This window comes from Psammomys obesus, unplaced genomic scaffold, assembly GCF_907164565.1.
Source record: "Psammomys obesus unplaced genomic scaffold, mPsaObe1.curated_primary_1811, whole genome shotgun sequence".
In the NCBI taxonomy this organism is placed as follows: Eukaryota; Metazoa; Chordata; class Mammalia; order Rodentia; family Muridae; genus Psammomys; species Psammomys obesus.
In genome coordinates, this window is record NW_026596117.1 from 13,592,240 (window position 1) to 13,609,591 (window position 17,352).

Below are 17,352 nucleotides of genomic sequence, written 5' to 3' on the forward strand. Positions count from 1 at the left end.
TGTATACACTCCTTGCTAGAATGCCACGTCCGAAGCCACTTCCATTGAGGTTTTTCCCGGCTGATCAGTGAGCTCTTTTCCAAACTCGTGATACGTCAGACCATCGTGGTAAATGAGAGCCGATTTCCAGAGGTCAAGCCTGAGGTTGAGTAGCAGAAACAGACCTGTAACGGAAAGTAAAGCGTGCATAAAGTTGCACTGTGGAGCCCCTACATCTCATCTGTTTCTGTAGTTCCGTGAATGCACACGGCATTAACGCAGAGGTTAACACACAGGTTCACAGTTACCTGCTTTAATCGTTTTTCCCCCTTCTTACATGCTGGTACTGAAATTTTCATTAGGGAAATAAATTGAATTTTTACAATTTTATACAGACATAGATACCATGTGTGTATGATAGTTCTATAAAGTATCCTGGGTAAATAACCTTTTAAAATACACTTTCCTTCACTGTCCAAAAGCAATTATAGTCTTCCAAAATATAGTATAAACATTTATATGTATATATACACATGTGTTCTGTAATACCCAGTACTCAGGAGGCTGAAGCAGGAGGGTCTCTAGTTCAGAGTAGCCTAGGCTTCATGGTAAGAGACTTTGGCCTCTTTGTTTTTAAGTCTTTTACTTGGTGGCTAATTACTTTCCTGCTGAGAAGAACATTGCCACCATCAGCTGATTAAGCTCCCCTCTTGTGGCTGACTGTAGGAACAGGTCCTTAATGATGCATTTGCTTTAGGTCATCAACATGTCAGAAGAACTCTCCCAGCTGGAAGGGATTCTCAAGGAAGCTGAGGCCGCTTCGGAAAACGAAGAAATGGACATTTCCAAAGCTGCACAGACCACAATAGAAACTGCCATCCATTCCCTGATCGAAAGCCTGAAGAACAAGGAATTTGTATCGGCTGTAGCCCAAGTCAAGGCTTTCAGGTAAGCTGGGCAGAGACAACGAGACACCGTAGTACAGTTACTCAAATAAAAAACAGGTACCAGAGTCTGGCCGGGCAGCATGGTCCATAGGTCCTCACCTCAGATGTGGGCTATGCTGTGATGACACACATCTCAGAACTTTAACGGCATGTCTTTCCAGAGCGCTCTGGCCCAGTGACATCTTTGGCAGCTGTGAGGACGACCCCGTGCAGACGCTGTTACACATCTATTTTCACCACCAGACGCTGGGCCAGACGGGCAGCTTCGCGGTCATCGGCGCAAACCTGGACACGTCGGAAGCCAACTACAAACTGATGGAACTCAACCTGGAGATCAGAGAGTCTCTTCGCATGGTGCAATCGTATCCGCTCCTAGCACAGGCCAAAACAGCTGGAAACATGGCGAGCACTGGATTCTGAGTAACTTCCAATACTCGAGAGGGCGTAAGCTGAAGATGATCAAGGATTATCAGCCAAGCACCTTTTATGAACCCTTGTGAGTCACTGAGAACTTTGGGGCAGCACCTTCAACTGTAGTCTACTAATTTCAAACTGTTAAAAACAAAAACAAAGAAAAATACCTAACTGCTTGACTGCTGCCTAGACCTCTACAGTGCATACATGATGAAGAAAAAAAAAATTGTTTTTAATTAACTTATGTGAAAAAGAAAAAGGGCTAAAAGCGATGCATACAAGTGCACAACCCTGGAGGAAGAAAACAGTTCCAAGGATGTTTGCAATAAATGGCCTCCAAGACATTGCAGGGCAGGGGAAATGAGGCTGGGGTTGGGGCCAATTCATTTTAGCTGAAGACCTGTGCCTGCAGAGCCGCTTGGATTTCTAGCCATCACCAACATAACGTATAGTTGACGCTTAATCATCAACATGACCACCCATTCAGACCCATAACAAAGACTAATTTGCAAAAACCATTGGGTCTGGAGTTTTGGGGTTTTTCGGTGTTTTTTTTTCCCCCAACTTATGGGCTAAGGGTATATGGGGTGTTTGGGGTTTTTTGGTCTGTATAAGGAATTGTGTGTGTGTGTGAGTGTGAGTTGGGGTGTGTGAGTGTGTGACAGTCCTATTTTCAAGGTGTGGGTGTCCGGTAACAGCTTCTCAGAGCATGCCTAAAAGAGCACTGCAAGATTATTTTTGAAGAAATTTTATTTTATTAGATCTAACTCTTCATAGTGTGTAAATGTTAGAACACTTTAATAATATTTTAAGACTGGGGTTTTCCCAGTGTCTCAAAAAAAAAAAATAATAATATATCTGTTAACGTTATTGGACTCTGCTGCTCAGCTCTCGGATCAGTGCTTATGTTGATATTGTTGATAACTAACCAAAGTAGATGCCTGCAGAGACTTTTAAAGTGTAAACTAAAAGATGTCCGCTGCCCGTCAGCGCTTCTTATTAAACAAGTTAACTTATTTTACTCCGTGACGACTATAGACGTTGCATAGACTAAAACCTGTATTTTCTTGTTCCCTCGTGCCATGCACTGTTACACCAGAGCACGTGCACAAAGCTAAAAGTTGTGGTCACTGATGGTGGACTGTGTGTTCTGCTGGCCCTGTGGGCTGCAGGCGTCAAGAGAAGAGGTGCAAACGACCTGTGTGTTTATGCAGGACTCAACGTGTTTCAGGCTTGAAAGAACCTTGGGGCTATGGGGGAAAAGACAGGAAGCCTGAAGACTGACTCCCAAAACACGCAATATACTTCTCCACTGTCTGAGTCTGTAGCCTAACACAAACTGGATCCTCTGTCTTTTTTTTTTTTTTTAATAGCATTTTGTAAAGGAAATGAATGTAGTCCCACAACTCCTCTGATTTGAAAGGAACACCTTGTATTTTTTATATGCATCTCTTTTCCACTGTGACTTTTATTTTTCAAACTGGGCTCTGTGGCTCCAAAGTTTGGAATGTAGAAATGAATTGCTCAGCTTTGCCTTTTCCCGGGGGCCGTGGACCCTGACAGAAATGTAATTATGCTCAAGTGTGTTCGTCAAAGGCACTGGGCATGCCGACGGACTGCTGGCCGTAGTTATGTTTCCTGTAAGATTCCATAACTGGTCACAGCACGTTCATAATCACTGTATTTTTTGACCCAGATAAAAAAAAAAAACAATTATTTTATTGGTGTTCTGGTACTGTAAATGGTGTCCTTTAAATTATTAACTTTTGGGCTGGGGGGCAGGCACAGGGATGGTGTCCAAAGACACACCACACTTCACATCCCTTCTCTCCCGTTTTTCTCACCCTCCTCACATCCTTTTTGTTAAAAATAAAAAAGCATTGTAGCTGTTGGTTTGTGTGGTGCTTTAAGAACAAAATAAAGTTAACTATAGATGACATCGTTACCTGTATAGTTCTCACGTATAATTTTACTTTAAAAAGGCAGAAGAAAAGTAGATTGACTACCCAGACTTTGTAAGCAATTTATATGTAATTTGGTATTGATGTGAAAAAAATGAATACATTTACAAAAAACAAACACAGAACCATTAGAACTTTTCTCCCTATCACAGGTACACTGACTCGCCCATCTTCTGACTCCAGGGGTTGCATATGGTGACAGAATCACTAGTGCTTAATTTTAATCGGCTTCTTTCCACACGAACCTAGTGTTTGCTACATACAAGCCTTTTTGCTGAATTCGTCATTTTTAGTTAGGAACTGAGAGGTTGGGCAGTTTCCTGGTGCTACTCCTTAGGAAGCCAGAATACAGTTGCAGGGTTCGGAGCTGTATCCAGGTTTAGTGACTCTGAGGAAGGGCTGTTCACTACCGCCTGCCTCGGCCTTAGCATTGCTAAGGGACCTTTTAGGAAATAGCACTGCCAGAGCACATCAGCTGCACTTCAGGGATCGACTTGAGAGTTTCTGTGTGGCTTCCTCTGGCCCATCCCCATCTCTCCTCATCCCCAGTTTCCAAAGTGGTCCACAGTTTGAAAAGTGCAAAAATTACATAATTCTTTAACAACATGCAGAAGCGGCAATCGGAGTGTCTCCTGCTAGCCGGTCAGTCTCAGGGTCTGACGCCCTCTGGGCTTCAGATTGCACCCATAAACAGTGTGGCAGGCCTCAGTGCTGGAATGCCAGCTTTGTGTCGCTTTGTTCAATAGCCAAATTCAGTGCCCACATTCTGATCCTTGCCAAATAGTATTAGCTGCCCTGAGAAAAATCAATGGCACTATTAAATTTAAAGATTGATTTCACTGCCCACCTTAGCAGCCAGTATGTTTGTCTTGGACTCTTTGCAGGTAGATGTTAGTCCATCTCCTTGGCAAGTACTTACTAAGTGCATCTTGTCCCACCAAAAGCACAGGGGTCAACTGGATTATCGTTACCTGGACCTAGCCCCAACTCAGTGAGACAGCCCCAAGAGAACAAGTGGAACTGTAGCCTTGGCTCTCCTGGCTTCGCTTCATAGACTGGCCTCGAACTCGGAGAGCCCCACCTGCTTCTGCCTCCCTGAGTGCTGGGATCACAGGAGTGCGCCACCATACCTGTTCTAAAGTTTGTTTTCTGTATGAGAGCTTTATCTGCATGTACACCTGTAGGCCAGAAGAGAGCATCAGATCACATCATAGATGGTTGTGAGCCACCATGTGTTTGCCAGGAGTTGAACTCTGAAAGAGCAGACAGTGCTCTTAACCACAGAGCCGTCTCTCCGGCCCCCTGAAACTGCTTTTAACCACACAGTTCTTAAGGTTCGCTTCTCTCCATCTTAGTCCTCAAACCCCCTTACCCATCTACCTTTCCAATGAAAACACCTTGGGCACCTGCAATCTGCCCTCATTAGCCCACTACCCACAACACACGTTTAAAATGTTGTGACCGGGCATGGTGGCTCACGCCTGTAATCCCAACACTCGGGAGGCAGAGGCAGGTGGATTGCCGTGAGTTCAAAACCCGCCTGGTTTACAAAGCGAGTCCAGGACAGCCAAGTCTCAAAAAAAAAAAAGTTTTGGTGGAGACTTGAGAGATGGCTCAGTGGTTAAGAGCACTGGCTGCCCTTGTAAGAGGGCCTGCCGTTCAGTTCCCAGCCCCCACATAGTGGCTCTAAACTCCAACTCCCATCCCAGGAGATCCAGCGCCCTCTGGATTGCTTCCTCGAGCATGCATCACACAGAACATGCAGACAGAACACATATATGCATAAAATAAAAATGGATAAAACCCTTTTTAGTGCCTTCTCTCGGAAAACTGCATAATGGCCAGTCCCAGGCAGGGCCTGAAAAGCTCCCCCGCCTAATCTTGCTAGTTTTACCTGCCATTATCTACTCAGTATTTGGCTTCTCTGGTTCCCTCTGCCACAGGATCTTTGCACATGTCCCAACATAAAATACTTTAATCAAACTCAACTGACTCAAAAGTTCAGCTCAGTTGATCTAAGTGGGCCAATTCTCCATTGAGGCTCTCTCCACTAAGGAGAGCTTCTGCATTATTCAGTCCTGGGTCCTGTTTTCATAGAACCGACAGCCCCTCAGAATCACCGGGAGTATTTGCTGTGCACTGGGATGCTGTTAAACACGGCCCCTCCCTCCGCCATGAGAGTCAGGGTGATGGCGCCCTGTACATGCATCCGCTTGACTCTTCTGGGCCCAGGTGAACCTGTCCCCCAACACACAAGGACACTAGAGAGTCCTCATGCCCGCTCTGGACTGCCCACCTCATTGCGGAATGCTCGCTGGGCTGGCATCCGGGTTCTGGGGGGAGTAGGTTGGGCGCTACTGTAACAAATGTTTGGGAAATTGGAAGAACGCAGTTTTCACCTGGTTCCAACTATGATCTTTGTGTTAGGCCAACCACCACCACCTGTTTCATTAGAGGCACCTGCGGCTGTACGCCCAGCCCCGCCATCAGCCGGCAGGCCCTCAGGGTTTGTATTAGGAGGCCCCATTTAAATTCTAAGAGCAGGATAGCACTGCATCATCTTGTCGGTCCTGTTTAATCACCCTCTCTCAGAAGCTTCAGACCTACAAACTGAAGCTGTTGATTTCCTGTCCGTGAAGCCTTAAGTGTCGAGTCAGGTGCCCGAAGCCTCCCCGAGTGTGCCTGGCCCACTCTGCCGTCCACAGACGTGAACGGCAGACTTCCAGCAGGAGCTCTCCTCAAACCGAGCCATAAACGGGATAAAGCCTCAAACTCTTTGCAAGACCTTTTATTCACAAGCTTTATCAAAGCACGATGCCTTTTCGTGAAGTGTTTTGAGAAAGGGGGAGGGGAGGGGCGTTGGAGAGTGCTCACAGGTCCGCTCCACCGACCCTATCTAGCAGGAGCGGGTTCTGACTAAATGATGTATTTGAAGCTGAAGGTGTTATCACAGGACAGGCGTTTGTCCTTGCATCTCCCACACAGGTCTTGACGATGGGGGCGTTTGGGGTCCACGTGGCGAAGGCGAAGTCTGACTGGGCAGGTACATCTAGTCTGTTTACAACTCTGAAAGATCAGAGTGAAAAGTACAAAAGATGAAGCCCCTCTCCCCTGGATTCTTGGAGCTTCAGAACACACGGTGCATGTACTGGGCATTGAAAGCCAGGTACGCAGTGGCCTAAGGCACCTTATTGTGGAATGGTGCCCGTTATCCCCTTTTCTTAATGGAGTCTTGACGGTTTGCCCTCCATCTCAGTGCCTACCCTAAGCTAGTTAATTCCCCAATTACCAACACCAGTGTGTTGACTGGACTCTCAAAAACAGAAATGGGAACTTCCTTTAGCTCTGTGATCCACATGAACAGGTAAATGTTGTCACTTCTTTCTTTTTAAAGATTATCTGAGCCACCTGGCACAGTGCTAAATTAATAGTAAGCAGGCAAAGGCTTAGCAGCCATAGTCATGGGCGAACCACGTAAGGCTGGACAATTTTGCATGGTCTTACAGGAAACTCCCCCTGTGAACTCTCAAGTAAGAAAAGGCTAAATCTCAAGTCCTTGTGTTTCATACTCTGGCTCGGATATGTGCTTCTGGGGTACCACCTCAACCTAGCAGAAAGGTGCTGTTTTGCAGTATGGTTTCCCTTATGCCAAGTGGAGTGGCAGGTAAGCAACCTTCTAGACTGCAAGCGAGGGAATGGATTCAAAAGAGCCTGTGGTGTCAGGTTTTTGCAAGAGCAGAAGAGAATAAACGCCCCATTTCACAATGCAGGGGACTTTCTACCGCCTGTGGGGAGGGTGACGGGGAGGCAGAGCCTGAGGCCCCTGGGAACTGGAATCTCTTTTAGAAAATATATTCAAAGAAGTAGAGAAAAACCCTCTCCCCGGGGGCAAACGTGTAATTTACTTGGCAGGTGACGTCCTCCACGCGGTAGGGGTTGTAGGATTTCTGACACTCCCGGCAGAACTGTTTGAAGTACACCTGCGAGGAGAAAAGGCAGGGCGTACAGCAGACGCTCGCCTCCGAGCAGGACCGGGCGGCGGCACCGCGCCTCTTACCTTGTTGGTCCCCTGCACGCACCACACGTAGGCGCTCTCCCACCGGATGTTGCAGTCCTTGCAGTGATAGTAGCCATACTTCTGCTCTAGGAACTGAACAGCAGGGAAGCGCACTTCAGCCGAGCCATGCCCGAGTTACTCTCCTTTCAGAACCCGGGACAGAGACTAGTTGATACTTCAAAACTTCCGCCGGACACGGTGGCGAGCGCCTTTAAACCCAGCACGGCGGGAGGCAGAGGCAGGCAGATCTCTGTGAGTTCCAGGCCAGCCTGGTCTACAAAGCGAGTCCAGGATAGCCAAGGCTACACAGAGAAAGCCTGGGGAGGGGGGCGGGGGGGAAGGAGACAAACAAAACTACCAAATTTCATTCTAGATCACAGTGGTAAGAAAGAGGTGGTTTGGGTTAACCTCTAGTCGGGCGAGCAAACCATTCAATCAAAAAAGTATGAGGACAGAGGCCAAACAAAACAACTTCTATACCAGACTAATTTGGTGAGCTGGCAAGTTTGTTTTGTTTTGTTTTTTTTCCCCCTCAGACAAGGGAAAAACCAAGAAACCAGTGCTGTCTGAGGCTCAGGATTCTTTCATTAGGCCTCTTTTATGTGGGATGAGCTTAGGCCATTCACAGATGAAAAGTATTTAGAAGAAGGAGAAACCGACGCGAAATTCTCCGCCATGCTTCGTTAAGTCCGAAAGCCCGGCTACTTATTTGGAAGTATAACTCACCCACTATGAGCTGTGTAGTGTTGGCACCTGATCTTAAACTTCCCTGTCTTCCCACTTAGTGACAGATAGGGAACAAGTTTTTATCATTAAGCCTTTAGGACACATAGGAGCCTAAAAGAGGACCTAATGCAATTTTGGCAGGTGAGCAAGCACCAGGAAAGGCCAGAGAGCTTAAGATTGCTGCCTCAGATCACACCCAGCTGTGAACAAAGCCCAAGTGTTGTGTCATCTTCTTCCCTCCACTTTCCACCCCAACCCCTAACACCAAACACAATCTTGATCTCTCCATTCCCTTAGGGGTTACAGCTGCCCTCCTTGGGCCCCTAACTCCTGGTTTGGCTAGCGTAGGCATCAACTCAGGACCACCCAAAGGCTCAGCCGTGCTGGTGGCTGGCCTTCTGGATCGATGAGGGGGTTTTGTTTGTTTTTTGAGCCGAGCAAGTCGGGGAGGGAGAAGCTTCCGTTGACAGCTTCGGAAATGGAGGGAAGGGTCTGACAGAGAACGAGAGAAGGCAGACAACTGAGAACAGATTTTCCACATCTGGAGGGAAAATGAGAAGAGGGGCCTTGGGAATCGGCTCTACCGCGAAGCATTTCGCCAGCTGCTGTTCTGCTGTGTGCGCCCTTCTCTTCCGTCAGCCCTCCGAAGTATGGCCCAGACCGGACCGTGTGCCTTCACCACGGGGTTATTTATGGTGTCCACGTGATCAGGATAAAACAATTACACTGGCATCTCCCCAAGAACGGAGACTGTCAGTAAGTCAGGCCACTGCACGAAGACGCACCAGCTGTAAAAGCCCGTGTGCTGGAGAGATGGTTCCGCTAGCAAAAGCACGCCCTGCTCTTCCAGGGGGCCCAAATTCAACTCCTAAAACCCACGAGGGGGCTCACGAACGCCCGTCCCAGAGGACCCGACGCCCTTCTGCTCCCATCTCCCCACTACTACCACGAAGTACACATCCACGCAGGAAAGAAAAAAAAAAAACCATACACATTAAAAAAAACAAAAAAACAAAAACATCACACCCACTGATGGCTTTGGAGAATCCTACGCCCTGCACCATCCATAGTCTCCGGCTTAGGCCCAAGAACACCCCCGGTTCCGGAGCCGTCCAGGCCTCACCTGAAAGCGGAGGCGCTCCCTGTCCTGCTCGGGGCTCTGCGGCGAGGCCCCGTCGGCGGCCGGCTCGCCGGGGTCCCGGGCCGTCTCCGCGGCAGGACGCGGCTCGGGACGCCGGGCCCCGGGCTGCTTCGCCGCCGCCTCCTCGCTGCCCGGGTCCTCCCGCGGCGGCTGCTCCGGCCCCGCCTGCGCGTCGGCCAGGACGTCGTGCTCTCCGGAGCGCGGCTGGGGGACCGCCTCCTCCTCCTCCTCCTCCACCCCTCCGGGCTCCGGCTCCGGGGTCCCCGCGGGCGCCGGCCTCGGCTCCCCTCCCCCCTTCGTGGGCGTCTGCCCGCCCCCCGCGACCTCCAGCGAGGGGAAGCCCAGCGGCGAGTACACGGCGACGGGGCGCCAGGAGCGCGCGGGCCTGGCGGCGCCGGCGGGGCTGCGCGGCCGGCGGGGAGCGGGCTGGGCGTCGGGGGCGGGCCGGGGCCGGCGCCGTCCGTGCTGCAGCGTGCGGCGCCCGAGCGAGCACTGCACCGAGGCGTCGCGGCGCGGGTTCACCTGCACGGCGGCGTCGCGGCTGCTCACCGCCCGGGGGCCCGCCCGCGACAGCAGGGCCGCGAGCTGCGCCCGCCGGTAGCTGTCGAGGTAGTCGGCGGCCGTGAGCTGCCGGCAGCCCGGGAGGAAGGAGGGCGGAGCGGCCCGGCAGTCCCCGGCGCCCAGTCGCCAGCCATGCCGGGCCTTGGCGGCGGCCGGGTAAGGATGCGGGCAGGAGGGCACCGTGCTCGCTGGGAACATGCGTGCGCCCCTTCGCCTCGCCCGGGCCGGCTGTCGGAGCCACCCAGCTCTCCGCCACGCCGCGTTAAATAGGCGGCCCAACCCTCCCCAGCCTCTCCCCGCTCCGGGGAGAGGAGAGCCTCCCGGAGGAGGCGGAAACGCCGCCCTCCTTGCTAGACAATGTAACGATTTGCAGGTGAACTCGGGGAGCCGAGCGCTCCACCAGGACAAGCACAGCCAGGTGGGCCCCGGGCCCTCCTCGCCCCAGAGGTCTGCTGTGAGGAAGGCAAGGCCAGGCCGGGGGGTCTGATGAAGGGAGCAGAACAGCAAGGTTAGGGGCCTGCTTGGAGCCTCTTTGTTGTCTCAGATCACAGCCCACTAGGCCCAGAGAGGTGGGACTGTCCACCCACCTTTCGGGAAGGGACACGCCTTAGGAGCTTGAAGCTACAACCTTTTCCTGGAGGTGAACAGAGGTCCCCGTCTCCTCTCATCTGGAATGAGGTCTACAAATGTCCCGAAGTATGCCATCCCCTCAGACGATAACTGGATCTGAGATGCATTTACACAAATGGAGGAAACGGGTGAAAAAAAAAAGCCTTAATTCCTGGAAAATGTTGGTGGTCGTTAACAGTAGACGCTAGATCAAGGAGTCACATACATTAATGTGACTTTCTCTAGCTTGTTAGTGGCTTGACAAGGCAATATTATATTTTGCAGTGTTGGACCCGCGTTCGGACTTTTCTCAGTACGGGCTACAATCGGATTTCATCAGGTGTTTGTAAGCTGAGCAAACACGTTTTTGTTTTACAATTTTACTCATCTATGCACCAGACACCTACATTTCCGACCCCATTTTTCTAATACAGTGCTTTCTATCTGCAGCAATGGTGGTGGAAACGGGGAAAAACAAAAAACAAAAACAGAAAAACAGACAAACAAAAACTCCAGACAGCACGCTTAACCGGAGGAAGCGGCGCGGCAGCCGACCCAGGTGTAAGCCCTGTTGGAACACTGACTGGTGATTTAGAAAAACACGTGGCTAACGCTGCTACGACGTTACTAACGTTATCTGGGGGGGGGGGGGGAAGAGAGCAAATCTGTCACAGGAAGCGTGAATCCGTGCTCCTCCTGGATGTGAGCCGTCCGCACCACCGCGACGTCGCAGGCAGGAAGTGCTCTCTCGGCCAGGCACAGGCTCCCGAGCATCTCCGGGTTCAGAGCGAGGTCTGTGTGGTTTCCATCATCATCAAGTCATCCGCCCCCACGGCGCCATAGGAGGTGTCTGCCATCTCCTCTTCCTTCAGCTTCTTGTAGGAAATATCCGTGTCCTCATCCTCATCCGGGGCATCTCGCTTGTGCAGCATCTCGCTCCCGTACATCTTGTAGACTAAGACGAAAGCCCCCGCTTCCGCGGACTGGAAGAGGGCGTACAGCAGGGGGAACATGTACATGCTTCCTATGAGGCGCGGCGGGAAGGCCAGCTTGAGGATGGCCGTGCAGAGCTGCACGTTCTGACTTCCTGTTTCCAGGCACACCGTCCGCTTGCAGTTGGGCGGGAGGTGGAAGAGGGTGGCTAAGCCGTAGCCCGAGGCGTAGCCTGCCAGGGGCATAAAGATGGCGACCACGTAAACAGCTGCAGGGATGCTCGCCAGCAGCTCGGGGCCCAGCATGGTGCCAGTCATGATGAAAAGAACCACCAGAGTCACTAACAGGGACCACAGGGAAACCTGGTGAGAGAGAACAGAGGGGCAGACTGTCAGCCCTGACGTCACCGAGGAGGGCTTCAGGCGAGGGAATAAGCTATATACATCCATTCTAACCTCCCACCAACGTGGCCAAAGCCCGGAACTCCGTGTTAGACGGGATTGCTCGGGAGCCTCGCCTAATGCCCAGTGACTTCTCTGGCCTCTGGCAATTGCCTTGGATGGCGCAAGAGGAGAACTTCTGAAAAGGTCTTGGAAATGATAAACCAGCCATGAGGGGACAGCTACTGTCTCCAGGCACACTGTCCCTCAGCCCCCTAGCCTTGGTCAGACAGCTCTGTCCCTCAGCCCCTTAGCCTTGGTCAGACAGCTCTTCCTAATCTGCATGTGTGTCTAAATTCCTGGCATGCCTCCCGGAAATGGAGCAGCTAGAACAGCACAAGAACCCTCTAGTGCTCTGAGGACTAGACCGGACCGTTCACTGGTCACCTCGTGCTTTCCACATGAAGCCAGTCCTCCTTTGACACAAAAGACAAAAGGCTGTTAAGGTTTCCAATAAAAACTAAGCTGGTTTAAGATAATTTTAACTTTCAAACTACCATCCCAAAGATGGTAACAGCATGGAAACAATTATCAACTCATTATATTGGAGGAAAAGTTTAAGTGTAAGATACGATGAATTCTCTGTGATTCCGCAACTTTGCTCTTCAGTTTGTTCATGAGGAAAATCCTGCAACTGTACGTTTCAAAGGATTCTTAGCCAGTTTTACAGTGGGGAGGTTTTAGATGCACTGTTATGAACTGGGTGAGGTGTGCCCTCTTGATGTTTTGACCGGTACATTTCGATCATTCAAGCAGAAGAAAACGCACAAATATAAGGAAGAAATCTGAATTCCCTAGTCCTCTTCAGAGAGGCAGGCGTGCTGCTCTTTTCCACAGGATGTGAGGACACTAATGAGCCAAGAAAGCTGAAGAGTAAATTCTGCCCCTCTGAGAGCCCCTATCAGGGAGGTGATCCCCCTGCCGTCTCTGAGATTGGCGTGCACTGAATGCCCTTTAAAAATACTTAAAATTAGCTGGGCATGGTGGAGCTCTATGAGTTTATGGCCAGCCTGGTCTACAAAGTGAGTCCAGGACAGCCAGGGCTATACAGAGAAATCCTGTCTCAAAACAACAACAATAACATTTAAAATCGATGTTGACTGATCAAAAATTCTACTCTAGAAGATACTGAAATAATTTCCTAAAGTATACAAAATCACTTAACACTGGTACAGAACTGTCACAAATCAACACTCTTGTTAGTTTTCAGAGTGTATCACATTGAAAACACTGACAGAAAATCGATTCTTCATTAGGAGGATTCTAGCTACAAAGTCTCTTTAAGCAATTTAAATGTTTAAAAAAAGAAGAAAGAAAAGAAAGATACAAAAAAAGTCACTATGGGTGGGCACTGAGAGGGAACGCTCACTTTCATTGTTTGCAAAGCCTTGAGGAAACATTGGCCGAATGGTTGCACTTACTAAATCCGAGGAGATGCGTGTGAGTATAAGTAAGTGCTATTACATCCTATATTGCTTGTTGACTAGGACTTCTTTCACTTAGGGCTAGATCTGTGTGCAGGACAGAACCCTACATTTCTTTTGTAAGGGAAAGTTGGCTCCTTTGTATAAGTGGAAAATAAGTTAATACAAAGAAAGCAAAAAAGTTTCTGTATTCTAAAGTCTCTATAATTGTGCCGCTAAAATGGCTCCTTATTATTTTTAATCTAAAGAGAGTTGTCTCTGTACTTCAGTTAGCTATGTATTTCAGCTAACGTTAAATGAACATTCTGTTTATATTATCACCTTTTTATCACTATTTTTAACTTTTCAAAAGAAGTAAAATTAATTTTCCCTGGTCAACTATTAGAAAGTTATGTGTTGCTAAAATATCTGCTTTAAAATAAATCAATGTTAGAAATACATTCTGGTAATGGTAATCCCTCATCATTTCATTAACTTGAAAAACCATATAAAATAATGCAACAGGGAGGAAAAAAAAAGATACTCAGGTTTAAAAATTACAGTATAATTTACACTAACCAGGACCCAGCTTTATTTTCTGCTTTGAGACCAATATTTTGTGCATTTTATTATACTGACACACTGTCTTGCTCATTTCAACTTTTTTCATTAAGAAGATGCTTAAGGGTACCTGTTTCAGGGTTTGTTTTCTCAGAATTTGAGTCCCACTCTTGAAAGTATACGAATGCATTTCTAAAGGTTTTGAATAATGTTATTGCCTCTGCTCTGAATTTTAGTACTATTCAGTTAGTGGGAAGTGCTTGCCATCTTGATGTTAGTTTGTTTGTTTTGAGACAGAGCTTCGCCATGTAGCTCTGGCTGTTTCGGAACTCACTCTGCAGTCCAGGCTGGCCTCATCCTCACAGAGATCCACCTGCCTCTGCCTCCGGAGTGCTCGGATGCAAGGCACGGGGCACCCTGCCCTGCAACGCTTGCCATTTGACTGCACTGTATCTCCATGCGTGTGTCTCCCTCCCCCAGCGATGACTAAGAGATCTCTTGCCCTATTCTTAATTTTCAGAGGTGATAGGTAGTAGTTGGGACAGGCTCTTGCTTTGTAGTCCCGGCTGGTTTCGAACCCAGACCCTCTTGGGTCAGCCTCTGAGTACTGAGATTACAAACCTTCACCGTTATTAGAGCTGTTAACCTAGGAATTTCCCAGCGCGGACATTAGGCTTGTCGTATAAACGTATTAAGCGTGTCCCTGAAAGGCCTTTGTCTCCTTCACGGCTTTCCAAACCTCCTAGCATGTCAGCCACTCTTCAAAGACAAGACCAGACTCTAGGGGGAGGGGCCGGCGGAAGAGACAGAGAGACAGACACTACCTTCACGATGTAGTCGGCCACCCGGTTGTATTTGTAGCGGATGAAGACGCCCAGCCCGATGGGGATGAGGGTGCTGCAGAGAGTCAGGGTGACGGCCCCGAGGGGGAGTAACTGCACCAGCGGGGTATTGATCCAAGCCCGGCTGTAGATCCAGAGGCAGAGGGGCATCAACACCAGGGCCAGGAGCGTGGAGGAGATGGTCATGATGATGCTGCAGAAAGGGTACGAGGAGAAGTCACCCACCGAGGGCTCCGGGGCCCTCCCTTACCTGTTACACGGCGGGGAGGGGGAGGGGCCCTGCGAGCCTCGGGGTTGAAGCCTGCAGAGAATCTATCTCTGTCGCGATAGAACCGTGAATCCCAGGCAAGGCCATGACCTAGGGTTCGGGACCCAGGCCGGCTGCCCCGGGCCTTCCTAAAGCCTGGGAACTGGCTGGAGAACCCTGTCTCTAAACCCTTCCAGATAACTTGCGCGCTGCCAAGATTGTTCTCTCTATGGGGCTGCAGTTCTGATTTGCCTTTTTTTTTCCTTTCCTTCGAGTCCTGGCTTCAGACCCCCCCCCCCTTCTGCTTGCCTCCCAGTTAACTGGGGACGTGAGCTCATGCCCCGGTCCCCCCGGGAAGGGACCGCACGTGGAATCCCAGGGCCTCTCAGCAGCCAGGTCTGGGTCCGTCCTCCTCGACACGGACCCACAACCTCTCAGCGTCCCCCAGGTATGTCGAGGCCAAGCCTCCCTATCCCCACCCCCACCCCCGTCCGTTCGTCCTCAGGGCTCCATCCCAGACGGCCCCACGCGCCCCTCTCGCTGTGAGCCCTGCGGGTCGGAGTGAGAAAGAGGCCAATACCTGAGGTTCATGTCGCCGTCCACCAGCAGGGACATGAGGTTGGAGAGGTTCCCGCCGGGACAGCAGCCGCACAGGAGCACGGCCACGGCGGCCACCTCGTCCAGCTTGAAGGCGAGGGCCAGCGTGAAGGCCAGCAGCGGCAGGAAGCCGAACTGGCAGAGCGCGGCGAGCAGCGCGCCCACGGGCCGCCGGACGTGCGCCCCGAAGCGGTTCACGTCCACGGTGCAGCCCAGGCCCAGCATGGTGATGCACAGGGCGGCGCCCACGAACACGTTGAGCCCGTGGTTGAGCGGCGTGTCCCAGAAAGGGGGCTCGTGGGGGACCCAGGGCCGGGGGAAGGCGGACGAGCCCTGGCCCCCCACGCCGCCCGCGGGCGCCGGGGTCAGGGTGGGCTCGGGGCTGAAGGAGACGCCCGGCCCCGGGGACAGGCTGAGCTCGGGGCCCGGGCTGGAGGCGCCCGAGGGAGGCGACAGGGCGCCGGGAGCCAGGGTGAGGTTGCCCGGCAGCAGCGAGGACGCGTCCGGGGGCAGGGTGGCGCGGTCCGCGCGCAGGGTGGCGTTGTCCGGGCCGTCCATGGCGCGCTCCGCGGGGGCCCCGCGCCTCCTCGCTCGCTCCCGCGGCCCCTGCCGCCCGTCTGCCCGCTCAGGCGTGCCCGCGGCGGCGTCGGTGCGCCCGGCCGGTGGCTGCTCCGGCCCGCATGCCGCCTGCGCCCCTGTCGCCGCCCGCCCGCCCGCGCCGCAGGCTCCGCCCTGCCGCCTCGCCCCCTCCTTCTAATCACAGCTAAGTGGTTCTGTACCAGGGCGGCCAGGGGCGGGACAAAGACCCGACAAAGCCCAGGGGGGAGGAGGAGACTGCCCATCAGATTCTCTGATGCTCCTGCCTCCTTCCTAAATCTTGAAAATATTTTTTTCTTCCTAGCTCAGATGTTAAATTTGAACGCTACGTCCCATGCAATGTTTGGATATATGTACAAGCTTGTCAGATCACGTTGAACGTGACTCCATCAACGTTTGTTTTATTTATTTATTTATTTTAATGAAAACATTTCAAATGTTTTCCCTTAGCTTCTCCAAATACACGGCACACAATTATCTTTAGTCACCCTGCCCAGCAGCCGCACACCAGAACTCAAGGCCTCTTTGGTAATGAAATCTGGAGGGCCAGACTCATCGAATAGGGAAAAAAAAAAATAGCTTATCCGTGTGCACGTCAGTCACATACACAAACAGTTTGAACAGCCCGCAGCCCTGTCCACAGAGGGACCCGGCTTCGGGTGAGCCAGGCTGGAAACAGCACGAGTCTCTGGTTTGAATTTGCAAACAAGTGTTAAGCTTTTTGTTTGGTCTCAGTAAAAAGCAGCAGTAATGATTGTGGTCTTTTGAGCCCGGTACTGTTTCAAAGCCAGGCCAAACAGACCCGTGGGTTCTGTACACTCTGCCTACACATTCCATTCATTTTTCATTGATAGATTGCAACTGTGCACACCTATTTTGTACAGAGAAACGTTTTTAATCACACACGTGATGCTAGTGATCAGATCAGAGCCACTGGCACACATTTGCAATGTCTCTGCTGAGGAACACTGAATCCTCTCCAGCCCCTATGTGAAAGGTCAGCTGCTTGCTGCCAGCCAGTTCCCTTTCTTTCTGTGTCATGCCTGATTCTCACAGAAGGCAGGACACCTCTGCTCCCCCTGCCAAACTCCCAAACACCTGGTTCCATCTCCAGCACGTTGGGAAGCTGGCCTGAGAAAAGTCTCCACGAAAAAAAAAAATATGTGTTAAAGAAGTGATGGGCAGCTTCGACTGCGAAAGCCCCTTCTAACTGTTCTCTAGGTAGTGTAGACTTTGGGTCTGCATTGTTTGGGTGTGTGAATTTTTATTTATTAGCAAGTGTGTGTGTGTGTGTGTGTGTGTGTGTGTGTGTGTGTGTGTGTGTAACATTTTAAAAA

The 17,352-nt window shown here is 50.9% G+C and overlaps 3 protein-coding genes across 10 annotated transcripts in view; 1 reads left to right on the plus strand and 2 right to left on the minus strand.

Moving 5' to 3' along the window:
• Positions 1–3,277, plus strand: part of Fryl (FRY like transcription coactivator) — a 223,332-nt gene extending 220,055 nt beyond the window's left edge. For all 6 annotated transcript variants that reach the window (XM_055629354.1, XM_055629355.1, XM_055629350.1 and 3 more), the window contains 2 exons: positions 737–927; positions 1,088–3,277. In XM_055629354.1, the coding sequence (XP_055485329.1) occupies positions 737–927; positions 1,088–1,346 (450 nt within the window). In that variant the 3' untranslated portion in view covers positions 1,347–3,277. The remainder of the gene's footprint in view (positions 1–736; positions 928–1,087) is intronic.
• Positions 19–10,044, minus strand: Zar1 (zygote arrest 1). Of its 3 annotated transcripts, none has more exons than XM_055629358.1 (4): positions 9,208–10,044; positions 7,359–7,451; positions 7,207–7,281; positions 19–164 (listed from the first exon to the last, which is right to left on the minus strand). In XM_055629358.1, the coding sequence occupies exons 1-4, from the start codon at positions 9,982–9,984 to the stop codon at positions 96–98; spliced, it is 1,014 nt and encodes a 337-aa protein (XP_055485333.1). In that variant the 5' UTR covers positions 9,985–10,044; the 3' UTR covers positions 19–95. The 3 variants fall into 3 exon arrangements, with proteins under 3 accessions (XP_055485333.1, XP_055485334.1, XP_055485332.1); XM_055629357.1 differs by lacking the exon at positions 19–164 and adding an exon at positions 6,074–6,367; XM_055629359.1 differs by lacking the exon at positions 7,207–7,281.
• A 991-nt stretch (positions 10,045–11,035) lies between these two features.
• Slc10a4 (solute carrier family 10 member 4) lies at positions 11,036–16,109 on the minus strand. Its single transcript, XM_055629322.1, has 3 exons — positions 15,402–16,109; positions 14,557–14,767; positions 11,036–11,690 (listed from the first exon to the last, which is right to left on the minus strand). The coding sequence occupies exons 1-3, from the start codon at positions 15,974–15,976 to the stop codon at positions 11,178–11,180; spliced, it is 1,299 nt and encodes a 432-aa protein (XP_055485297.1). The 5' UTR covers positions 15,977–16,109; the 3' UTR covers positions 11,036–11,177.
• Positions 16,110–17,352: the final 1,243 nt, after the last annotated feature.

Bases quoted from the DNA above. Each gene is read 5' to 3' on its own strand.
- Zar1 (XM_055629357.1), bottom strand. From the start codon at position 9,984: ATGTTCCCAGCGAGCACGGTGCCCTCCTGCCCGCATCCTTACCCGGCC. The intron at 7,452-9,207 runs GTGAGGCCTGGA...CCTGCTGTTCAG, and splicing joins GGGAGCGCCTCCGCTTTCAG to TTCCTAGAGCAGAAGTATGG. The intron at 6,368-7,206 runs GTAAATTACACG...CTGATCTTTCAG, and splicing joins TGGAGGACGTCACCTGCCAA to AGTTGTAAACAGACTAGATG.
- Slc10a4 (XM_055629322.1), bottom strand. From the start codon at position 15,976: ATGGACGGCCCGGACAACGCCACCCTGCGCGCGGACCGCGCCACCCTG. The intron at 14,768-15,401 runs GTATTGGCCTCT...CCCTTTCTGCAG, and splicing joins GACGGCGACATGAACCTCAG to CATCATCATGACCATCTCCT. The intron at 11,691-14,556 runs GTAGTGTCTGTC...CTCTCTCACCAG, and splicing joins TGGCCGACTACATCGTGAAG to GTTTCCCTGTGGTCCCTGTT.